Source organism: Tympanuchus pallidicinctus, unplaced genomic scaffold (assembly GCF_026119805.1).
Source record: "Tympanuchus pallidicinctus isolate F22 unplaced genomic scaffold, pur_lepc_1.0 scaffold9, whole genome shotgun sequence".
Lineage (NCBI taxonomy): Eukaryota > Metazoa > Chordata > Aves > Galliformes > Phasianidae > Tympanuchus > Tympanuchus pallidicinctus.
Genome location: NW_026294813.1, coordinates 22,562,036 through 22,583,725, shown reverse-complemented (window position 1 = coordinate 22,583,725; position 21,690 = coordinate 22,562,036). Strand labels below are relative to the sequence as shown.

At 48.7% G+C, this 21,690-nt stretch overlaps 1 protein-coding gene across 1 annotated transcript in view; it reads right to left on the bottom strand.

Annotated features, from left to right (window-relative positions):
• LOC128074335 (CBP80/20-dependent translation initiation factor) overlaps positions 1–20,642 on the bottom strand; it is a 41,820-nt gene extending 21,178 nt beyond the window's left edge. Inside the window, exons 1-3 of the mRNA XM_052670100.1 lie at positions 20,558–20,642; positions 5,091–5,532; positions 3,363–3,662 (exon numbers count right to left, since the gene is read on the bottom strand). Of these exons, the coding sequence (XP_052526060.1) occupies positions 3,363–3,620 (258 nt within the window). The 5' untranslated portion in view covers positions 3,621–3,662; positions 5,091–5,532; positions 20,558–20,642. The remainder of the gene's footprint in view (positions 1–3,362; positions 3,663–5,090; positions 5,533–20,557) is intronic.
• Positions 20,643–21,690: the final 1,048 nt, after the last annotated feature.

The following is a 21,690-nucleotide window of genomic DNA, read 5'->3' as shown; positions in this document are numbered from 1 at the left end:
ATTCCCACACAAAAGTGATTCCAGCTCAATTTGACTCTTCTGCAAAGTCTCGTGTCTTACAGAAGACAAGACCGGCCTTTGCCACCTTCCTGGCTGTCTCCCTCCAGAAGTGCTCCCTTTGAACATCCCCAGTCCAGCACAGTTCACACAAACACCGGTGTGAGTCACGCCAAAAGTCTCAGGATTTCAATTCAGGTTTTGAAACTAGAGAGAAGCACAGAATCCGAACCGTGGAACAGCTCTTACTGGAGTGTCAGGAGGTTAAGCAACCAGAACCTCTCAGGTCAAATTCTGTGTTTGAACAAGTATAAGGCTGAAGAGCACAGAAGAATCCCTGCAAGGATACGCAAGGGGGTTTATAATTGGGTATGCATTAGGGTATGCAACTGGTATGTAAGGGAATGTAAACATGTATGCGGTAGAGCATGCAGAAGTGCATGCAGAAGAGCATACAGTTTGGTAAGCAGTAGGGTATGCAATGGGGAATGCAACTGGGCATGCAGAAAGGTGTGCAACAGCAATAGCCCTTCTGGCCCCTGGCTCTGAGGTATCTCTGAGCGCAGAGGCTTCATCCCAGGCTGAGTGCATTTGTGATGGGTTGTGCTGGGCACTGTACAGGGATGCACCTTCCATTTCTATTTTTTTTTTTTGTTTTTTTTTTTTCTCCTAAGTATCAGCCTTCTGTTTGATGTGTTGTTGGCTGGGTTGCTAAGGGGAGCAGTGTAAAATTACAGCCCCAGTGATGTCCTCTCTAATAATATACTCCGCTCTGCATAGCTCGGATGCAGACACATCTCAGCTATAAAGAGCAGGGAGATTTCACCAGAGGAATACTCCAACTAATGTTACATGTGGAGGGTTTGTGGAAACTGCTCAACACCTCCCCACCAAAGAGAAAAGCACCACGGCCAGCAGAAGCCAGTGGCTGATGCTATGACAAGCAAAAATCTCCCGCAGGAGCCTTCAATTTATTAAATACAGAAGGACCTACAGAGGGGCAAAGAAACCACATATCTATCCACCAAGACATTTTCCATGCCACTGTCCCCCAAGGTTCCCACTTCAGCTGTGTCCATCACAAGGGCTCAGACACCCCCAGATCACTCCTGGTAACAAAACATACCCAACGAGGAGAAATCCCACATGGAACTCGACAAAGAGAAATCCCAAATTGAACCCAACAAGGAGAAATCCCACACCAAACTCAACGAGGAGAAATCCCAAACCAAATACAACAAGGAGAAATTCCAAACTGAACCCAGTGAAGAGGAATTCCAAGCCAAATGCAATGAGGAGAAATCCAAAGCAAACCCAATGAGGGGAAACTCCAAACTAAACCAGGCCCAGCGCCAAGCTTGGGGTCAGCAGCATCTCCCCAAAGCTGCCCAGCCACCCACCCCACAGCATCCCAGTGGATTCCCAGAATCCAAACTCAACAGCAAGCTTGAATTTGGTACAAAAACACACAGAGAGGACAAAATGTAACCTACGGTATTACCAACATCCATCCTCTTGTTTCACATCAAAGCAGACACCACTAGACTCTGGCACCCTAGATTCATTGGCCCTGTCTCAGCCAGGAGGGGCTCTTCAGAGGAGCTGTTAGCAGGGAGGAGATTCACAGCCATTTTGCTCCTAACAAACAAGGACAAACAAGTCCATCCTGCCCAGCCCTTCAAAACAGAGGCATCTGCCAGCACCATATGGGGGAGCGTGGCTCAGAGCGGCACCGCAATCCCGATTTATCACACCCTGGTGCAGTGAGCTCCTTAGGTCCAGGGATTGGATTAGTCTGAAAGGTGCTGGAGAGACAAAAATCCAGCCCCGGAGCAAATGTTTTATTAGAGGTTTTTAATTAATGGGAAATGATCTAGAAATAGCTGTTGGAAAACATCTGTCCGATGGTGGCGAGGTCACGGCTGGAGCTCAACAATAGCGGGTTTTTCTAAGCACTGCCAACTCCTCAGTTTCACAGCTTCTGTTCCCTGGACAAGGTTCCATCTCCAAACCCGAATGTGCCACAGAAAGACTGATTTGGGGCTGACCAGAGGATGCCTCAAATCTGTGTGGGTGCACTGATTCTTCTGCTTGGAAAAAGAAAAGAGCCAACTGTTTGCAGAATGTCACGATGCTTCACTACCAAAACAAAGTGCTTTTCTCATTTCTGTTTGATTTCTCTGCAGCTCTTCAAAGCAGGCACTGTGCTCCCTCCCTGCACCCTGTGCACGGCGAGCTGAGTTCTGTGCCCCTGGGAAGCACTCAGGGACTCTGGAGAAATGAGATCTATTATTTATCCTGCTCTCGTGCCACAATGAGCTGGATGTGAATCCATTCATTACTGCACACAGTGCTGCAACACACATCAGCTCGCTGGGTCTGCTGGAAGGGGTTTCCATTATTGTTCCTTCTCTGTCAGTTTCCCTTGTTGATAAGCATCACCATGACACAAGACCAGATAATGACCTAGCCTAAAAGACCTAATAACCAAACATTAAAACCCCTTAATGTTTAAAAAATGACAAATATATTGGTTACTTGCTGCTCAGCCATAGAACTGAACTTAAGAAGTCCTCCTTCACTGCACTCTTAGGAAATACAAGCCATGTTGGCCATGGAGATCCCTTTCCAATGACACTGTGGGTTCTGGGTGGGGAAGGAGCCATCCTGCCCTCCATGGTGTGCTCTGGTACCCATGTCCACCCTTACGTGGATCCCCTCAACTTCACCCCCACCCTCCTCATTCTCAGCCCTTCCAGCAGCCAAAGCCTCAAAAGCAAGGGGCTCAGGGAAAAACATTGGGAGATACAAGAAGAAATACAAGTTGGTTTTTGCGACGCACGTGTCAAAGGTACCTGAAGAAAGCAGCAGAGCACCCTGGCTGGAGGATCCAGAACTACTACAGTACAAGAGGGAAACGATGGCAGAGGGAGATGGAAGACCTGGCCATGGTAAAGGACTGATTGCTAGTGCAGCAGAGCCCTGAACCTGACAGACAATAGAGTCTTATCAGCTTTCCTCTCATTTCCACGTGGAAATCTGTTGCCAAAAATAAATGCGTTTCTAGACCAAGTTTTAATCTCCAAAAAAATAAAAAGAAGAAAAAAAAAACACACAAGCACAACCAAACATCCCCAGTGAGCACTGCTGACGTGGGTGCTGCTGCCCACAGACTTAGAAGGCAGTGGAGATGGCAGAAGATGACAGCTAGCCATTAAGGACTGTCACCAACAAAACTGGAGGAACACTTCCCATCACGTGGGCTGGAAAGGAATTTGGTGAAAGCCCAGCTCCTGCCCAAAAGCACAGCAGGACCAAGTGGGGTGAAGCTGCAAGCATCTAACTAGATCACTCCTTCTCTTTACCTGCAGCATGTTGAGGAGCAGACTCCGGAACTTGGTTCCTTCCACCATGAAGAGGGCCATTTTGTCACAGAGCTTGGCAGCCGTGGAAGCAAAGCTGCGGTCTGTCACTGCTTTCTGGTAGATGGTTTTAACTATCTCCCCAAGCATTTCCTCAGAGTTGGTGGAGTTCTGAGCCTCCTCCATGAAGGTGGTCAGCTTGGAGTCAACGTCACTGCTGTTGTTACGCATGCTGTTAAGGATTTCAATTAATTTGTCCATTTTGTTCTTTTCAGGGTGGGTGGTTTCCACTGTGACTTCGTCCTGGTCCGTGAAAAGGGAAAGACAAGGCGTCTGTTACACAAGGAGAAAACAGATAGGTCAGCCCTTGTCCTTCCACAAAGTGCAAAGGGGGAAAGGGGTTGGGAAGACATACAGACAGACCCAACAAAATCAGAGCATCCCCACCTCAGCACTGAAAGCAAGCAGTGTATGAGCCCCCACCCATAAATGCGCTGTTTCCTCATTTAGCCCAGTACTCAATCCCAGATTCTCCCTCATCAGCTCAGGGAGATGTGTTCAAGGCTCCAAACTGGAATGCCCAGCTCAGACTGGCATTCTGAACACTTAATCAAGCATTTGTCCATCCCTCCCCATGTATCCAGCCTGCTCTGGTCTGCTCCCTTCTCCTCCTGTAGTTCAGTCTTAACATATACTGCACAGAGTAAATCTGGAGCCATTTTTTGGACAACCCCAGCACCAACTGACAAAGCAGTTGTGTTGACTGCACACACCCAGAAGTGGGTGCCTAAAGGAAGTCTTTCTTACAGGATTCTAAATCCACAAGACAGGCACTGAAGTGAATACTCCGAAAGTCTCTGCTCTACTCCCGTTGCTTTAAATAACATAAAAATAGTGGACAAAATCTCTTCCTCCCCCTTATGCCACATACATAAATAGTAAACGCACATACACTCAAAGGTGTACATTCCCAACATGCACTCCCATGGAACTGTATATGCTCAGGTTATTTTTGCTGCACATTTTGAAAATCTCTTTGGAGTTACCCCTGTGAATGCACTTTCCAGTCTGAAAAGAGAATCTCAAGAGAAGGAATTTGAGTTGCACAGGGGCAAATGGAGATATCATCTCCAAATTCCTCAGAAATCTGAGTCTGAATATTGTTTCCAGAAAGGATTTCTCCTCCGTCATTTGCAAGCAATGGTTTTGTTATTGTTGGGTTGTTGGAAGGAAGGGGGAAAGATAAGGGAGTTTCAATTCATTACTGAGATAAATGGATATCAACTTGAGAGTAGCTGACTCCAAACATTCAGCAAAGCACAGTATTAGGCTCTAGTTCTTTAATTCCAGACACAAATTGCCGTTTTTAGACCTCTTTGGGAGCGGATGAGCCCTGCAGACTGGAGGCAGTCTGCTGAGATCACCACTGAGGAGGGAGAGCCCACGTGGTATCTTAAGTGCCCCATCCTTGCAAGCGATGGAAGAGTTCCTGACCGTGGAAAACTCCCCTTAGGAGCAACCTCACTGAGTGAGCCTTAATGCTGTGTCAATAAAGGGCCTCCCAAAGAAGCACAAAGACACTTCAAGACAAGCAGTGACACCAGGAGATCAAGAGAAGTTGTGTGCGCTCGTGGAAAGGTCTCCCGAGCCCAGCCCACCTCTGCATGGAGCACGGCCAACCACCAGGCTCATGGAGAAGGGGAAAGCCAAAGTTCCCCTAAGAAATAATACCTTTTCTTTTAGTCTCCTCCGCAGCCTGTCTTTGGAAGACTGAAGCAAGTTGATCTTGGGCCTTTCCCCAACGCGCTCGTGAATGCTGTCCTTCCTCTTGGTCTCCACCTCTGGGCTGTACGGCTGGGACTGCTTCTCCACCGCCTCCGGACTGCGCTGCGCCTCCACGGGGCTGTGCCCTGTGCCAGTGGAGGTGTCCTCGATTTTCAGATTCTCAGTCTCTTTGGTGCTCCTGTGCGTCTCTTTGTCATTGGGCGAGTGCTTCTGGTTGTGGTGCCATCGCCGGTTCTGGCTGTAGCCGTGGTGGCCTGGTCTACCGGAGGAGTGAGGGGCCTGACCTCCTTGGTAGAGCTTCTGGTGATCTCTGTTGTGTTTGGTACCACCTTGCTGATGGTCTGCGTGCTGCTGGGACTTGTTCCCACCAGGAAGTCTCTGCTGTCGCCTGAAAAGTCAAAGGAAGACGTTAGTACACTCTTTATGTGTGGACTGGTACAAAAGCAACAAGAATGAGGGACATCTTTTCTGAGCAGGGTACTAGAAACCATATTTATCCATAAAACGGCTGAATTCATGCCATGTCTCCATCCCCGGAGGTGTCCACGGCCATGGATAGAGCCCTGGGCAGCCTAAGCTGGTTGGAGAGCACCCACACCACTGCAGGGGTGGGGCTTTAAGGTCCCTTGCAACCCAAATATTCCACAGTTCTTTGGTTCTGTGATCACTAGATTCCCTTCCAACTCCATCATTTTACGGTTCCATGATCTTTAAGGTCCCCCCAACCCAACCATTCCATGGTTCTTCAGTTCTGTCACCACTGAAATCCCTTCCAATCCAACCACTCAATGATTTTTTGGTTCTGTGATTCTTCAAGGTCCCTTCCACCTAACCATTTTGTGGTTCTAGGATTCTACGGTAACACGGTTTTGGTTTCTAGGAATATCTCTCCTATGTCTCTGTGTGAGATACTTCTTGCTTCCACACTCTGCCAGGGAAGAGCTGGCCAGCCCCAGCCCAGCAGTGGGACATCACATAGGGAAGCAACGTCAGGAGTTCTCCAGTGATTCGCTGGAGAGACAAGGGCCCAACAAGCTTCCTGTTGCCAAGACTGCAGCTTCCCATAAAACCCAATAGACTAATGGAAGAAACACTTGGGCAGCCCCTTTGCTTTTGCATCCTATCTTTGGCTTCTACATCCAACCATCTCCAGTGATCTGCCCAGCTTGATTAGGGCTCTCAGATGCAGCCACTGCTGCAGAAAGAGGGCTTAGAAAGAGGGAACTTTCCTCTTGTTCCTCCTCCAGAAAGCTGGAGTGAGAGAAAATTCCTGCCAGCAGATGTGGCTAGAGCATCTTGCACCCTCCCACTGAGCTTGGACATCACACGTTTCTACATGGGCTGTCAAGACAACATTATCATGGCTTGCAACACATACACACGTGAGCAGAACAGTGGAGGAAGAGCAAAGGGCTTTTGTCACCCAAAGGATGAAGCTTTGGGCCATTTAATTTCCATAGTAATTTAATTAACTTCCCTGAGTGTGCAGGGAGGGGCCGACCACAACTCCACCAGTGGCTCAGCCAGCCCCAGAGCCAGCTGTCAGCTGAGCTGCCCCTCCGCTGAGCTCTAAGGCAGCCACAGGAGCTCCAGTCCCACACTGGGAAGCCAACTGGCTCCCAGCACAAAGCTCAGTGCTGGTGCTTGGCTGCAGCACGATGAACACACAGATTCTCGATGGCAGGGGAAGGAATCTGTGTTTAGCCTCAAACCATCAAATCCGGTTTTCAGAGATATTCAACCTGTTTTCTTCACTGAATGGCAGGGAATGAAAACAAAACAGAAAAAAAAAGAAGAAGAAAAAAAAAAAAAAAAAAGGAGATGGGGAAAGCTTTCCTGTTTGCTGCTGGAGCCTGTGAGCGTTTTATGAGTACAGATCCTCCACATAAAGTTTTCCTGGCATTTCTTTGTTTCCTCTCAGCGACGCAATCATACAAACCGCTTTGTAAAATGCATAAAGAGCAACGCTTATTAAGAGGGGAATGTCAAAATAAGAGCTAGCAGTACCTCTGATGGAGCACTAAGCCCTCACATGCTCCAACGTGCAGGAGTACTGCTGATGCAATTCAGCGTTCCCTCATTGTGGTTTTGCTCTTCTCTTGTCTTCAGCATAGCAGTTAACCGTTTGGGTGCACTTTCAGCTTTGGGTGTTTGGTCACACGTATTTAGATTACAAATATTGCACCAAAATGGTAACAGTTGCAGAGATAGGGAAAGAAATCCACGCTCAAGTCCATGCGGAAGGGGAAAGGTTATTCAGTTTGGGGCTTTAACAATGAGACAGGGAGAGCAAAGGCAACAAGGACAGCTGAAAGACAAAATTCACACGGCTGGGGCAGAGCAAACACGAACACAAACCAAATCTCTGCAGTCCCTGACCACAGGATGGAAAACACCAGAGTTAAACGAGTCAGGGGAAAAAAAAATGCAAGAACTAAAAGGCGAAGGAAGGAGAATGGCAAACAAGAAGCAGTGTCCGTGACTTGGCAGCAGCCTCGGGTTGAGACAACAATCCAGCGTTCCGGCAAAGACTCGTTCTCTGCTATTATCTTCCCAACACCCCAGCAAGGAAGAAAAGCCAAGAAGAAATAAGACTCTCTGCTGCAGAATGAAAAGCCAAAGGAGGGAGGAAAGGGCCCAGAACTCAAACTTTTATGTCTGCAGAGCACTGCAAAGCCTGGTGGACGGGGATGACCATGGTGGAAGAGTTTCCAGGGATGAGGTCTTGGGAAGGAGTGGGATGAGAGCTTGGAGAAAGGCACATGATGGACACGAGAATGGGGATGACCTGCAGCTGTTGGTTGGGGCAGGGGTTCATGGCTTGAAGGCTTTTGGGGTCCATGGATGGGATGGATGGCCCGTGAGAGATGTTAGTCCTGAAGATCAAGAAGCCAAGCCGAGGCACCTACACACCTGGGCAGTGTTCATTCTGAAGTGTTGCAATAGGACAGATCAGTCGTGGTAGAAGACTGATTTCCCCTGTTTGTCTCACCCAAATGTTTCGCTCAACTGTCTGGGTGAAAAGAAATCTCTTCAGTCTTCCCAGCGATGACGGCATCAGCCTCTTCCCAAGCAGATGAACTCCTAAAAACCCCAACACGAGGCCCAAGGGAAAACCGACAGGCGGTCACCCCTTTGCTCTGTAGAAAAAAACAGCCACGTAGCCTTCCTCACTTCCATGCTCCACCACAGAAGATGTTCCTGCTGCATCCCAGAGGTTCCCAGAGGTTTTCTGGGCCATGGAAAGGCAAACTGGATTTCTGCAGCTACAAGAAAATATCCCAGAGCACACCGTTTTCCTACCTGCTGCCTGTTCATTTAATGCTGAAGAACTATTTTCCATGGCAGTTTAACTCAGAACTTCCACTGGGTCCAGCGGGACTGGGAATTTGGGCATCAGTCAGTGTGGAAACTAAGAGACATCCAGAGCTATGGAGCAACCACGGAAGTGCAAGAGAAGGCAGTCAGGGTATTGGAAATTGGATGGTAGAATTTGCGCTATTGTTTCTCCCATGACTTTTTCTTTTTTTTTTTTTTTTTGTAATTAACAAAATGAGATACCTTTCAACAGAATTTAGATCTGACAAATGTTTGCTCTGCTGTAGGAGCCTATGCAAACAAATCTAAGGCTTCAGCTGTCTCAGTGATTACCAGCCTACGTGCTCAGAACTACAGGATTCCTACAAGTTTGACTACATCGCTTGCTCACAAGGAGAGAGGCTGGAAGGCACAAGGCTGGGGAAAATAACTCCAGACATGTGCACAGCTGTGGTCTAACACACAGTTGCTCTGTCCCATCAGATCTGCTCGTATCCCTTGAGCTACACCCATCCACTGAGAGCCACTCCAGCTTGTCTGGAGTGTCCAAAGCCAGAGGACAGCACAGGGTTATATTCTCCTGGTGGTTGCATGCAGATTTGCTTAGGCAATTGCTGGAAATATGGAGAGGTAAGGAGCTCCATCTCCAATAGCACTTGTGAAATTCACCCGGTTGGGTGGAACTGACTGCAGTTAGTCAGCAAATGCCATTGCAAGGCATTGAGATTTGCTGCCAAAATGGACTTTGTGAGATCTTCCACCCCCACAGGGACACCAGATCCCACTTATTTGTGGCACCCCTCAAAGAAGAGCTTTGGATCAGGCTGCAAATGGAGAATGTGCAGAGTTGGCTCTATGGGTTGGAAGGACACCTTTCTCCTTTCCTCCCTCCCACCTTCACTTGAAAATCCCACGGTAATCCTCCATTGAGAAGGAGGGAAACTGAGATTCTTGGAGGCCATGATTATGGGATGCATCAACTTGCCCAACCCCACAAAAGCCTGGGAAGCACTTTAACACATGGATTGGCAGGATGAGTGCTCCAGGTAATGTCTCGTGTTGTATGGGCTCTGATGCTGTACGGGCACACGTAACAATAACTCAGTGATGTATATTGCTATTGCTCAGTGCAGGGAGCACTACAGCCCAGCCCAGACATGGCTATGTTCTATTCTTGCTATGACTGAGAGTGGGAAACACTCAAATAGGCTTGACGGTTACACACAATTTAATCAAAAACCTCAAAATTCCCCAGAAAGCAACAACCACCAGCTCCAAGCATGAAGAGCACAGAAATTCCGTGTGCTTTCCCTTTGGCTTTCTCTCTCAAACTGGTTTCACTTGGCTCCAGTTTCATTTTTATTTGCATTTTTCTCGGAGGAGAAGAGTATAAGATGTCATGTTCACTCCTGAAAACGAAAATGAAATTATTCACATCTCTTTTATCCCTTTCTGTCACTAAGGTTCAAGTCTACCCCAATCACCAGGAACAGCCCGAGCGTCTGGGCAGACATGCTGTTTTGGAAGCACAGAAAATCCACCAGTCAAAACCATAGAAACAAGGAATCATTAAGGTTGGAAAAGACCACTAAGATCCCAAGTCCAACCCCAACCCAACCCCACCGTGCCCACTGACCATGTCCCTCAAGGTGGAGGGGATCGGGTTCTAAATCCCCCTTTGAGCACTACAGACACAACACACACTTGAGGTCTTACACACACACATCTCTGGAAACATACGACGAGCTCCACAAGACCAGCAGAGCCAATAAAAACAGCGTTACGTGGGTGCAGATTGTCCTGATGTGGTTCACAATGAAACCACGTGGCTGTGGGGAAAGGCACTGGGAAGTCGTCAGAGAAGTCACCCAGCTGGGATCAACTCCTCTCTTGTTTTTTGGGGACATCTTTGTTTGCTGGAGGTGGTTGTGTTTGACCTTTACAACAGAAGTAAACTCGCCATAAAAGAAAAGGGAAACGTTGGAGAGCTTCACACAGAGAAATCCAAGGAATTCAAGTGGGAATGCAGGCAAAAAATAGGGCTGATGTGAGGCATGGCTCCTCATCTTCTGCTATGGGATGCTGACTGCTCTGGTCTTACTGGGCTGGAAGGACATACACTAAGCCCATCTGAGCACTGAGCAGCAAATCTGGCTGCTTCCAAAGTCCCATGGAAGTCCTCACAAGCTGCAGTGCCTGGCTGCCTGAGTCAGCTATTTTCTTCTGAGCTTCATGGAAACGAATCTTCGGGAGGAATTTAAATAGCTGTTTTGCAACACCAGCTTGGGAAAGACATCCTAAATGCAGATGGCATGTGAGATAGCTCTAAAACAGCTCTTTAAACACTTTGCTGGATCTCCCACAAATCATTAGGGACGTCCGGACGTGGCCCATTGCACAAAGTGAGCAACCAGGGAGGAAGACAACCCCAGACCTCAAGGCTGGCTGCCCGGGTGGGTTTAGAAATCACTGCAGTGACTGAATGTAGAAATTGCTCGGAAATGGTTTTCTTCATAGACTGTTTTGCTTGGAATTGTGTTTTTGGATTTGTAGTGTGCCGTAAACATTATACCAAAAATTACATGAAAGCCATAGAGAAATACAGAGACAAGGAAATTAATCCATTTTAGCTGAAGCAGTTCAGAACTGAAACATAACCACAGCGTGGAATGCTTCCCAAAAATCTGCTGAGCTCAAACACACACAGATCCTGGACTACTGGTAAGAACATGAGCAGAATGGATATAGATTCATCCTTTGCTGCTTTGCAATAAAAGAGCTTATATCCCAGACTCCAGGCTCCCTCCTGTAAAAATACACCAGGACCATTCAGTTATCCCGAGATCAGCTAATCCTAAGAGATGTAAGACGTAAACCCACGCCAAGATGCATGGCTCCCAGACACAGCCCCATCCTTCCATGATCCCGTCCCCAAAGGCACAACCTAAATAGCACGCATGGACTCCACCTGCTGCCTTTTTGCTCAGCTGTCCTCCTCCAGACCTCCGTGACTCTTTGACCTACAGCAAGGAAACATCCTAGGTTTTTCCATATCCTATTTATACCAGAGCTTTCGAGCGAAGAAATAAATGTCTTTCCTCTAGAAGCTAAAGCAAGATTTGACAGGACCCCCTAACAGCTGTCCAGACACATGAGCTGACCCCAAGTCCATGGCAAGCAATGACTTCCATTGTATGGATGTGGTACAACACCAACCCAAGGAGCTGAGATGCTTTAACTCATGTGTACCAGAAGCCTTCTGCTAGCGCTCAATGAACTTCTTCAGAAAAGATGTTGGATTTTCTGGCATTTAGCACCATGGAGCTTTAGGAGCTGGGACCAATCTGGGTGTTGACTTATTGATGATTCCAAGGCAGCCTTGTCCAAATGGCATGTTTCAATACGTCTGCCTCCCTGTCAACAGAGGAATTTTCTCCTGTTCTCCCCACCCCTGCCTCCCTTCTCATGACACCATCAACGCTTGTTGTGTCAGGGAATGATCCAGCCTGAAAACTGCTTTTGTCTTGGATGAGTTTCCCAGCCTGGCTGATGTGGATGGGAACATGCAGCCCGGGGTGATGGATGGAGCTGGGTCACGTTCTGCAGCTCCAGTGGAGCAGCACTGCCTGGGGAGCAGCACCCACAGCTTTAAGCTGGCACGATCTGGAGCACGGGAATGGTCGGAGCAATCTCATAGCATCACGCAGGGAGGCAGGTTCACAAAACATTAGCATTGCATGAAACGTTTGCCCTTGGAGCTGGACTGCTGTGGCTCTAGCAGGAAGAAATGGAAACCAAACAGTTAACAAATATCCAAAAATAGAGCGGAGTTCACTTGTCTTTTTTTTTTTTTTTTATTTAATATGGAGATGAAAAATCCCTGGGTGATTTACGTGCCAGCAGAGATATTAGCTGCATATAATAGATGCAATATTTTTAATACTAATATTTTGGGCAGAGACAAGAGTGGGAATGGAAAGTATTTCCAGTGCCTTGACTTCTTTATTTTGCAAACATCAGTTGCTAACTGGGGTCAGACAGAAAGATTGTTTCTGCAACAAGAACCCAAACAACTTGAGCTGGCAACTCCTTCCCCCCCCAGCCGTGCCAGGAGGCCCTGGGTTTGCAGGACCAACATTCCCACAGGGCTTGCAGGGAGGAGGAAAGGTGGTAGATGCTCTGCTGCTGTACATTTGGGGTAGAATTCTATGTAAAATGAAAGCATTTTTGGCATTGCGGAGCTGGAAACGCTCCGTCAAAGAGCAGCAGAGGAAGGTGCAGCCACAGCCCTTTCACTGCCTTGTCCCTGGTGTGCTCCGTGGAAATGGGGATGTTCTGCTGAAAGCATGCTGGGGCAGTTTCATTTCTGATTCTTTTCCTAGGGAACAGCTCTGGGATGACTCCGCTGTGACTCTTCTCAAGGACTTTCCAGGCAGGCTGCTTGAAAATCAGCAGGTCACACTGCCATCTACCAAAGCAAACCACAGTGTCTTGTGTGCTGGATGATTCCGGAGTAAGCACTGGTCTCACTTGCAGAACTGCAAACCCTGCCTTGAGTGCTGACTCTTGCTTTGTGTACACAGCTGGAGAGTGAAGGTAGGCACAGCACTTGGAAGCTAACTCTTGTGATACCAAAAGAAGGATGGTTCAGGATAAACAAAAGGTTATTTCTTCACATAACACACAGTTAAACTGATGTAGTATACGGTATTACGTGAGCTATATGCTCTCCCCATGCTCCTCTTGGTATCAGCCCTCACGGAGTCACAGAATCACAAAGGTTGGAAAAGATCACTACGACATCAAGTCCAACCCCCCACCATGCCCACTCATAGGACCATACAACCACTAAGGCTCGGAGAGACCTTCAAGATCACCAAGTTCACCCCCAAGCCCAACCCCACCATGCCCACTGCCCAGCATGCCAGTGAGCATGGAGCCAGACATTTTGGCATGCCCAAAGGCAGCTCCTCGACTGGCAGACCACTGATGCGCGACCACAGCCGACTGCAAAACGGAAAGCAATGCTGCAGCACAGAGTGCATGTGCTGGGCCTGTGGCACCATGCAATACAGTGAGCCATCTCGGGGCTGGGTGTGGGATTTGCAGCGTAACGCTTTGCCAGCAGCACGGGCAATTAGCAGCGCCCGGCACACGTGCAGTTGTTCATTAAGCAACGCAATCACCCAGCTGAGCCCTTTTAGGAACAAACCACCAAGACAATATTGGGCTCTGGGGGCCTGCAGTTCAGACAATTAATTTAGTGTAATAACTCACGGTCATGCTGCAGACAATCAAAACGAATGAAACCATGATCTGTCTGTAAACTGCCTGTAACTAACACCTCGCTGATGCACGGCGCACCACTGCCAGCCGTCCATTTCCGTGGCACACAGGCAGAGTGCTGACTGTATCTGGGTACTTTCACGTGTGTGAGTGATGATCCAGCTCCTGGATGCCACTGATGGGCTCGGGGTGTCTGTGCTGGGCCCCCAGGTTCAGCCTGTGGTGGCTCCATGTCTTGCAACCAGTGGCCAACAAGGCACGGAGGAGATGGGATGGTGCACAGGATTGAAATCTCCAGCCAGGCACTGCCACAGAGTCACAGAACATCCTGAGTTGGAAAAGAGACACACAGGGACCACTGTGTCCACACAGCACACAAATCCAAACCCTACAGCTGAGAGAAGTGTCCCAAGGCTCTGTGAGCTCCAGCAGCTGTAGGTCACCATGAGGGAGCTGCAAGGTGTGAAGAGCTATAGGCCAGTAGAGATGCAGGGCCATGAGGGCTGTATGGCCACAAGGGGCTGTAGGGCCATGGTGGGCTGTAGGGCCACGGTGGGCTGTAGGGCCATGAGGAGCTGTAGGGCCATGGTGAGCTATAGGGCCATGAGGAGCTGTATGGCCACAAGGGGCTGTAGGGCCATGAGGAGCTGTAGGGCCATGGTGGGCTATAGGGCCATGAGGAGTTGCATGGCCACAAGGGGCTGTAGGGCCATGAGGAGCTGTAGGGCCATGGTGGGCTATAGGGCCATGAGGAGCTGTATGGCCACAAGGGGCTGTAGGGCCATGAGGAGCTGTAGGGCCATGGTGGGCTATAGGGCCATGAGGAGTTGTATGGCCACAAGGGGCTGTAGGGCCATGAGGAGCTGTAGGGCCATGGTGAGCTATAGGGCCATGAGGAGCTGTATGGCCACAAGGGGCTGTAGGGCCATGAGGAGCTGTAGGGCCATGGTGGGCTATAGGGCCATGAGGAGTTGTATGGCCACAAGGGGCTGTAGGGCCATGAGGAGCTGTAGGGCCATGGTGAGCTATAGGGCCATGAGGAGCTGTAGGGCCATGAGGAGCTGTAGGGCCATGGTGGGCTATAGGGCCATGAGGAGCTGTAGGGCCATGGTGGGCTATAGGGCCATGAGGAGCTGTATGGCCACAAGGGGCTGTAGGGCCCTGGTGGGCTGTAGGGCCATGAGGGGGCTTTAGGCCACTATGAAGACTGTTCCAACTCTTTCATCTCCTTCCCTTCCTCTCTCCTGTTCCAAAACCATCTGTTGAAGTCAATACAGAACTGCAAATCGTCTTGCTTGCCGCTAGTTTTCGGCAAACACACAGTGTGTCTGAAATATTGTGCTTTGTTCCAGCGAGGAACAGCAATTCTGCACCAAAATAACGCCTCGATATTGTTGCTTTCTGTAATAAACATCCTCTCCACTCACGGCGAACCCCTCAATAAATGGCTCTGTAAGAACAAAAGACATTTCTGCATTGTTTCAAGTTCTCTTCCTTTCTGAAAACCTCAATTAAAACAGTGAGAAAGCCAACGCGTCACTTCTATACTCTGTAATTATGAACTCATTTCCATTCACTCTCCCAGCAGGAGAGCTTTGTCCTGCTGACCTCTGGGAACGGCTCCTCTGAGGCTTTTCCAAAATCTCCCAGCACTAAAAATGACACGTTAATATCAACCATGAAAGCACGCTTGCCTTCACGTTCACCCAAAATAATGTGTAATCTTGAAAGCACAGAATCATACAATGGCTCGGGTTTGGAAGGGATATCAAGGATCATGAAGCTCCAAGCCCCCTGCTGCATTCAGGGCCACCAACCTCCACATTTCACAGCAGCCCAGGCTGCCCAGGGCCCCATCCAACCTGGCCTTGAACACCTCCAGGGATGGACGGGGCATCACAGCCTCTCTGGGCAGCTGTTCCAGCACCTCACCACTCTCATAGCAAAGAACTTCCCCTGACATCCAAACTCCATCTTCCTTCCCTCAACTTCAAGCCATTTCCCCTTGTCCTGCTGTTATCTACCCTTTCCAAGAGTTGACTCTCCTCCTGTTTGTAGGCTCCCTTTAGGTATTGGAAGGCTGAATGTGAGATCTGAAATCCATGCAACTATTTTTATTTGTGAAACATGCCCGAGCACCGACCACGAATAGAATAGCATGGGAGAGGCTCTGGAAACAACTCTAAAAGCAGAACGGATATCAGTGGAACACAAGACACCAGCTTGATGTAAAGAGTTGTCACATCAGTACCTTGCATGATAAGCTCTAAGCGATGCTCGGGCTTTTCTTACCAATCCCATCAATATTTCCAGCACAAAAGCCTAACCTCCCACACTTCCAAGTGCTGTGGCACACCTATATGTATATATTTCTCTCCTTTTAACCTTTAGGACCAAATCCAAATGGCACAGCTTAGCTGGAAACAAGGAGCCAACAGCTTAATGAACAACACCCAAAATCCCACCTCACTCCAAGGATTTGAGGAGCTCACGTTTTATCCGAACTGCTCAAATTGTGCCCACAGTGCCTGACCTGAGATGCCACTGCATTGCTGCAGACCCCTGGCTTACCCATCTCCTGCCTTAAGACACACCAGACTGACAAGCCATGTGTCCACCCCCAGTTACCCACCACTGGAGAAGAAACCCTCCAGAAGGTGCTCCCTGTTAATATGTCTCCTCCATGAGATGGGAGAGGATGGGCTGTCCAGTCTCAAGTCTACATTCTTGCTGAAGACAGAACAGAAATAAATCCCAGTGATTTCTCTGTAGTGAGATGTTTTGGTTTCATTGTTCCCACAGCTCTGTCTTTCAGACTTGCCTGCCTCAGGTCAATATGGGAAGGTGAAATAAAGCACAGAAACCTGTTCTTACCCTTAATCATCTTTGCCTCTCCCCAGTGGGCTCCTTCTAGGAAACCTCTGTCCTTTTTCATCAGGGGGTCCCAGAACTGGACACAGCCATCTATTTGAGAAGAACCATCCTCCAAATGCCAATGACTGCATCCCCACTGAGAATTAAATCATAGAATGGCTTGGATTGGAAGGGACAATAGAGATCATCTAGATCATCTAGGCCACCTAGCATGACATGGGCAACCTAGTTATGGACAGTATAGTAGGATCCAGATGTCAGCATCACTGGGAATGCCCTACAGCCCTTTGGCTCACAGTCCATCCTGGTACAGGTCCCACAGTATGCTCTGGCATCCAAAATAGCAGCTGCGACCATGGAGGTGAATCCCAGTAGTCTCTGCTAAAGGTGGGAGTTGCAGGGAGGTCTCCCACGTGCTCCATGAGGCATTAGTAACATTATAAAACCCCAAGCTTACCCAACAGACCTCAATTTCTGTTGAGGTTTAGTAACAGTGAAGTGCCCTGCTGATGGCATGCAGGTCTTTCAATCAGCAGCAGGGACACAGAAAAACAACCTGCAAAGCCTCCTGATGCCATAAAGTCTACTGGCAGCTAGGCAATTCAGGTTAAATTTAGCCTGCAGTACAGAGGTCACGTCAGTCGCCGAGATCATAAAAAGAAAAGAGAATAAAAAGTCCTGTGTTGTGCAGGCTTTATGTAATGCCAGTGCTGCTCTCAATAGAGAGGTGAACCCTGCAGCTGGGAAACGCACCCAGCTCGCTCCTGCCACTGCCTCCTGGCATTAAAATAAAGGAACAATGAAAGGAAAGGATTACATTTGCTCAGATGGGCATCTCTTTACCCCTCTGTACCATACCTGTCTAGGCAGACCAGGCTGGTGGAGGAGCTGCACGTCTCCCAGTTCTGTTCATGTGGACTCACATGTATTTTTTGACTCTTTGTACTATTTTGGGGCGCAAGAAAGCAGCTCCTAAGTGGTCAAGTCCAGGGCTGATGTTAGAGACAAGCTTGACTGATCTTCAGATACTTTCTGTGCAGCTGCTGGACCTTCTGCTGGGATTACTGTGCAGTCAGACCACCACAGCCCAGCTTCTTGTTGCTCTCCTTCCCTTGGTAGCAGTCATGGCAGATCTTCTTCCCGGTCTGCAGCAGGTGGCCAGCTGCCATTTACTTTTCATTGTGGCAGTGTGGCTCTTCAGCAGAAACTGCTCGTGGTCCTGCACTGTGCACCCTGCGTACCTGAGAGCATCTTCACTGCTCCCAGCCTGCTGGCAAGGCTGCACAAGCAGAGATGTGCAAAGAAGCGTCTCCTTTGGGCTTTGAGTTTGTTGTGACTTCCCTACATCCTTGTATCAACAAATAGGGGAAAAAAAAAAACCAAGTGGAAACTTTTGCTTTCCCTCTCCTTATCCCAAAGGATGCTCTGGCACCGGGCAGCTCTCTATGCTCATCCTACTATACCTCCACCCCGGTGGGGAGATTTCACCCTTGCAGAACTGGGTTGGGCAGAGCTGATTCCTGTCATGTTTTATTGCAGGGTAAAGTGGTGGAGTGCCCTTTATGGTGTTTTGAAAGGAAATTGTACAGGAACAATGTCCCAGGCAGTGTGGCTATTGAAAACCCTTCACAAAGGGAGTTTGCCACAAGAGGAAAAGCTGCTTAATCAGTCCAACTAATCACCGTAGGTGGTTGAGAGTCCCTGAGGGTCCGTAAAATCAAATAGAATGGGAAAAGAAATCTATCACAGCTTGCCTGCACTTCTCCTGGAGCCACCGGCGGATCCGGGACGCTCCCTGCCTGGCCCCGAGCCTGCGGTCACCATCCTCTGGGCTGTCCCCATGTAGCACAGCACTCTTCCCAACGGTGGGGATGTGAGGATGAGCCCTCGAGACGTCCTTCACCGGTGTGGTGGCCACGGGATGGGACGGTGGGGCTGGGGACAGTGAGCAGGGCAGGGTTGCCCACCCTCCCGCTGTCACCCCAGGTGACCTCGAATGGCTTTCGGCGTCTGCAGGGGGGGGTCAGCGGTGCTTACACAATTCTCAGGAAGAGGAAACTGTCCCTGACAGCCACCCGCAGCTCTCCGGGGAGGGAGGATATTTCTGCCTCCCCTAGATCTCTCCATCTCATTAGAAACAACACCCAAAAAAAAAAAAAAAAAAAAAAAAAAAAGAAAAGGCCCAAAGAAGAAAGAAAAAAATGAAACAAAGCAGCCAGGCTGTTTTTTTTTTTTTCCTGATCATTAAAGTGTAAAGCCAAGTTAAACGTAGGAAGCAAATTGGGACGGTGAGAGAGAAAATTAGGGGACGTTTCTGGAATCTCGTTATCAAAAGCAATAGGGGCACGCTGAGGAGAGATAGGGAAAGCTCCCACCCTCTGTACTGCGGGAGGTCTTTGGAAAGAGGAGATGAATAACTCACACCATCCTCTACGAGTCATTACCCTCCACTGCACAAAGGCAGACCACCAAGCCCCCACCAACAGCCAACAAGAGGCGACAGAACCAATGGGACGGCGACGGTGCCAACTTTTTTTTATGAGTTCCCATTCCCCAGCAACGTTCCCCTGGAGCAGTCTGCTTCCTGAGGTGGTGATCACAGAACAGCAGGGGTTGGATCTCTGAAGATCACCAAGTCCAACTGTCCCAGGGCTTTGGCTGGCTGGGCCCTCCATCCCCAGCCATATTGACCTGGGATGCCACAGAGTGGGTTGGGTTGGGGTGGAATGGAGGACAGGGCTTGAGAGAATGAGTCTGTTGTTCTCCATATCACAGCTCTGTGGAGGTCAAACCAAACAGCCTCTGCTGTTGGCTGGGAAGGGTGGGTCTTGTAGCAGCAAATGGCAGGTTAGCATTTGGGACAAGAAAAAAAAAAAACAACCCAATGGTAGCCAGGAGCTGCTCTCATGGATATCTGTGGCTGATATCAGTCTGTCACCTAAAATGTGCCAAGCAGACCAAAGTCAGCATTCCTCGGGTGCAGCCTGGTTCAGCACCTTTAATCTAATCTCCCTGTCTCTTCTATGGAGCAAATGAAGCACTCACTCCATGGCAAAACTAAAAAATTACTCATGTAATGTAAAACCCTGGGTTCCCCTAATCCAGCTGTGCCCCTGGGATGTCACCCTGCCACTCAGATATTTGTTCTGGGGTGGTACCTTGCCCCACATCTCCCAGCAGCAGCCCAAGGCAGCTCTTTCCAGTCCAGAAGGCATCATACCTCAGTACAGAGAAGAGACCCTCATGTTACTAAATATGCAACTTAAACAATTATACCATTAAATTAACTCAATAGGTTGAAAACACCATTGGCACAGGAACTCAGCTGCATGCCTTGTTAGCACATCCCCTCCTTAACGCAGACGTCTTGCTGCAAGCCCTGCTTGACCCATTCTGAAAGCGTTCCGTGGAAAGAGAGGAAGCAAGCCACAAGATTCAAAGCCTTTACAGACAACACTTTGCTGTTGTCTCTTCTAAAGGAAGTGTGGGGGTCTGCCTGTGCTGGAATATATAGTGCTGTGTCAGATGGACGCTCCATTTCCCAGGCCTTAGTGCTCCCGGAGCATGAGAGCTGCTAAACAGCAATATTCACAGAAACACAGAACCACAGAACTACAGAATGGTTGGGGTGGAAGGGACTTGGAGATCATAAAGCCATACGTCGGTTGTGTTGAAAGGGAGCTTGAGGATCACAGAACCGTAGAATGGTTGGGTTGGAAGGGACCTTGAGGATCATAGAACCATAAAAACGAGTTGGACTTGGGGGGATCTTAAAGCCCCCCAGGTCCCATGTCTGCCATGGTCTGGCTGCCCCATTCATGGCACTGGCATCTCCAGGGATGGAAGTGTCCATAGACATTCCACGAGACAGCGGGGAAAGATGTGCAACAGGGAGGAAAAGGCTAAAAAGAATTTTAAAGAGAGGTTTTGCTTACCGCCTGTCGTTTCTCCTCCTTCTGAACAGCTTTTTGGTGTGTGCGATTTCAGCTTCATGAGGCAGCGGGTGGTAACCCTGGAAAAGAGGGAAAAGCAATGTTCAGCTCCAGGATACAACAGGCAGTGACTGAGCCCCTGGGGAAGGGATGAGTGCCATCCACCGATTGGGCTGACCAGGGCAGTAGATGTCTTGCCCAAAGCAAGCTGGAGGCAGAGGTGCAGTTTCCCCACCTTGTCCTCTCCCCAGTGAAGGTCACCCCATGCTCATTTGTTGTTGGTCTGGTCAAGTGAACTCCGTATTACTGCCTTACTACAAGCATCATGGGGCCTCATTAATGTGAGCAAAGAGTTCTGAGGTTCCTGGAGGAAAGTGCAAAGCATTATTTATTTTCCAGGGACTACAGAGCTGTCATAACTGCAATGATTTTTATTTATGTAGCATTGTATTTCCCAGGCTGGCAATAAAAGCCTCGTAAAACTCACTCCTTCTACTTCCATAGCGATCTGTCTTATCCTTCAAGCTGGTGAATCAGCCTGGACATTACTGAAAAGAGCCTGGAAATCCTTGATGTCAAGCTGCTTAAAATTATATTGCAGCTTTTCCATTACTGCCCACTGCGGTTTGCGCCCTTCTCACCCATCTGGTCACTATTTTATTTTATTTTTTTTTGCCAAATGCATTAGAGGAGCTTAAGCCTCAGAGACCTTTGCTCCTCTGAATCACAGAATTGCTCAGGTTGGAAAAGACCTGCAAGATCATCAACTCCGACCTCAGCCTAACCATGCTACCCTAACTCTGACGACCCACCACTAAATCATGTCCCTGAGCACCATAACCAATGTGCTTGCAGTTAGCTGATGATACCAAAGCGACTGGGAAAAGGAAAGGAGGGAGCAGACCCACTGCCCAGTCTTACCAGCTGTAGTTATTTAAGAAACAAGGCAAAAAAATAGCACAGTACTCAGAGAGACTGCTTCCAAATGTTTCGCTATCACAGCTGAGCTTGGGGTATTTTTAAGAATTTAAACTGCATGTCAGAAGCATGTGCAAATACAAACACCCTGAAAACTGAAACTACTTCTGCAAAGCATGAGCACACAAAGTGCCAATTTCCTACAAGCTGCCACTACA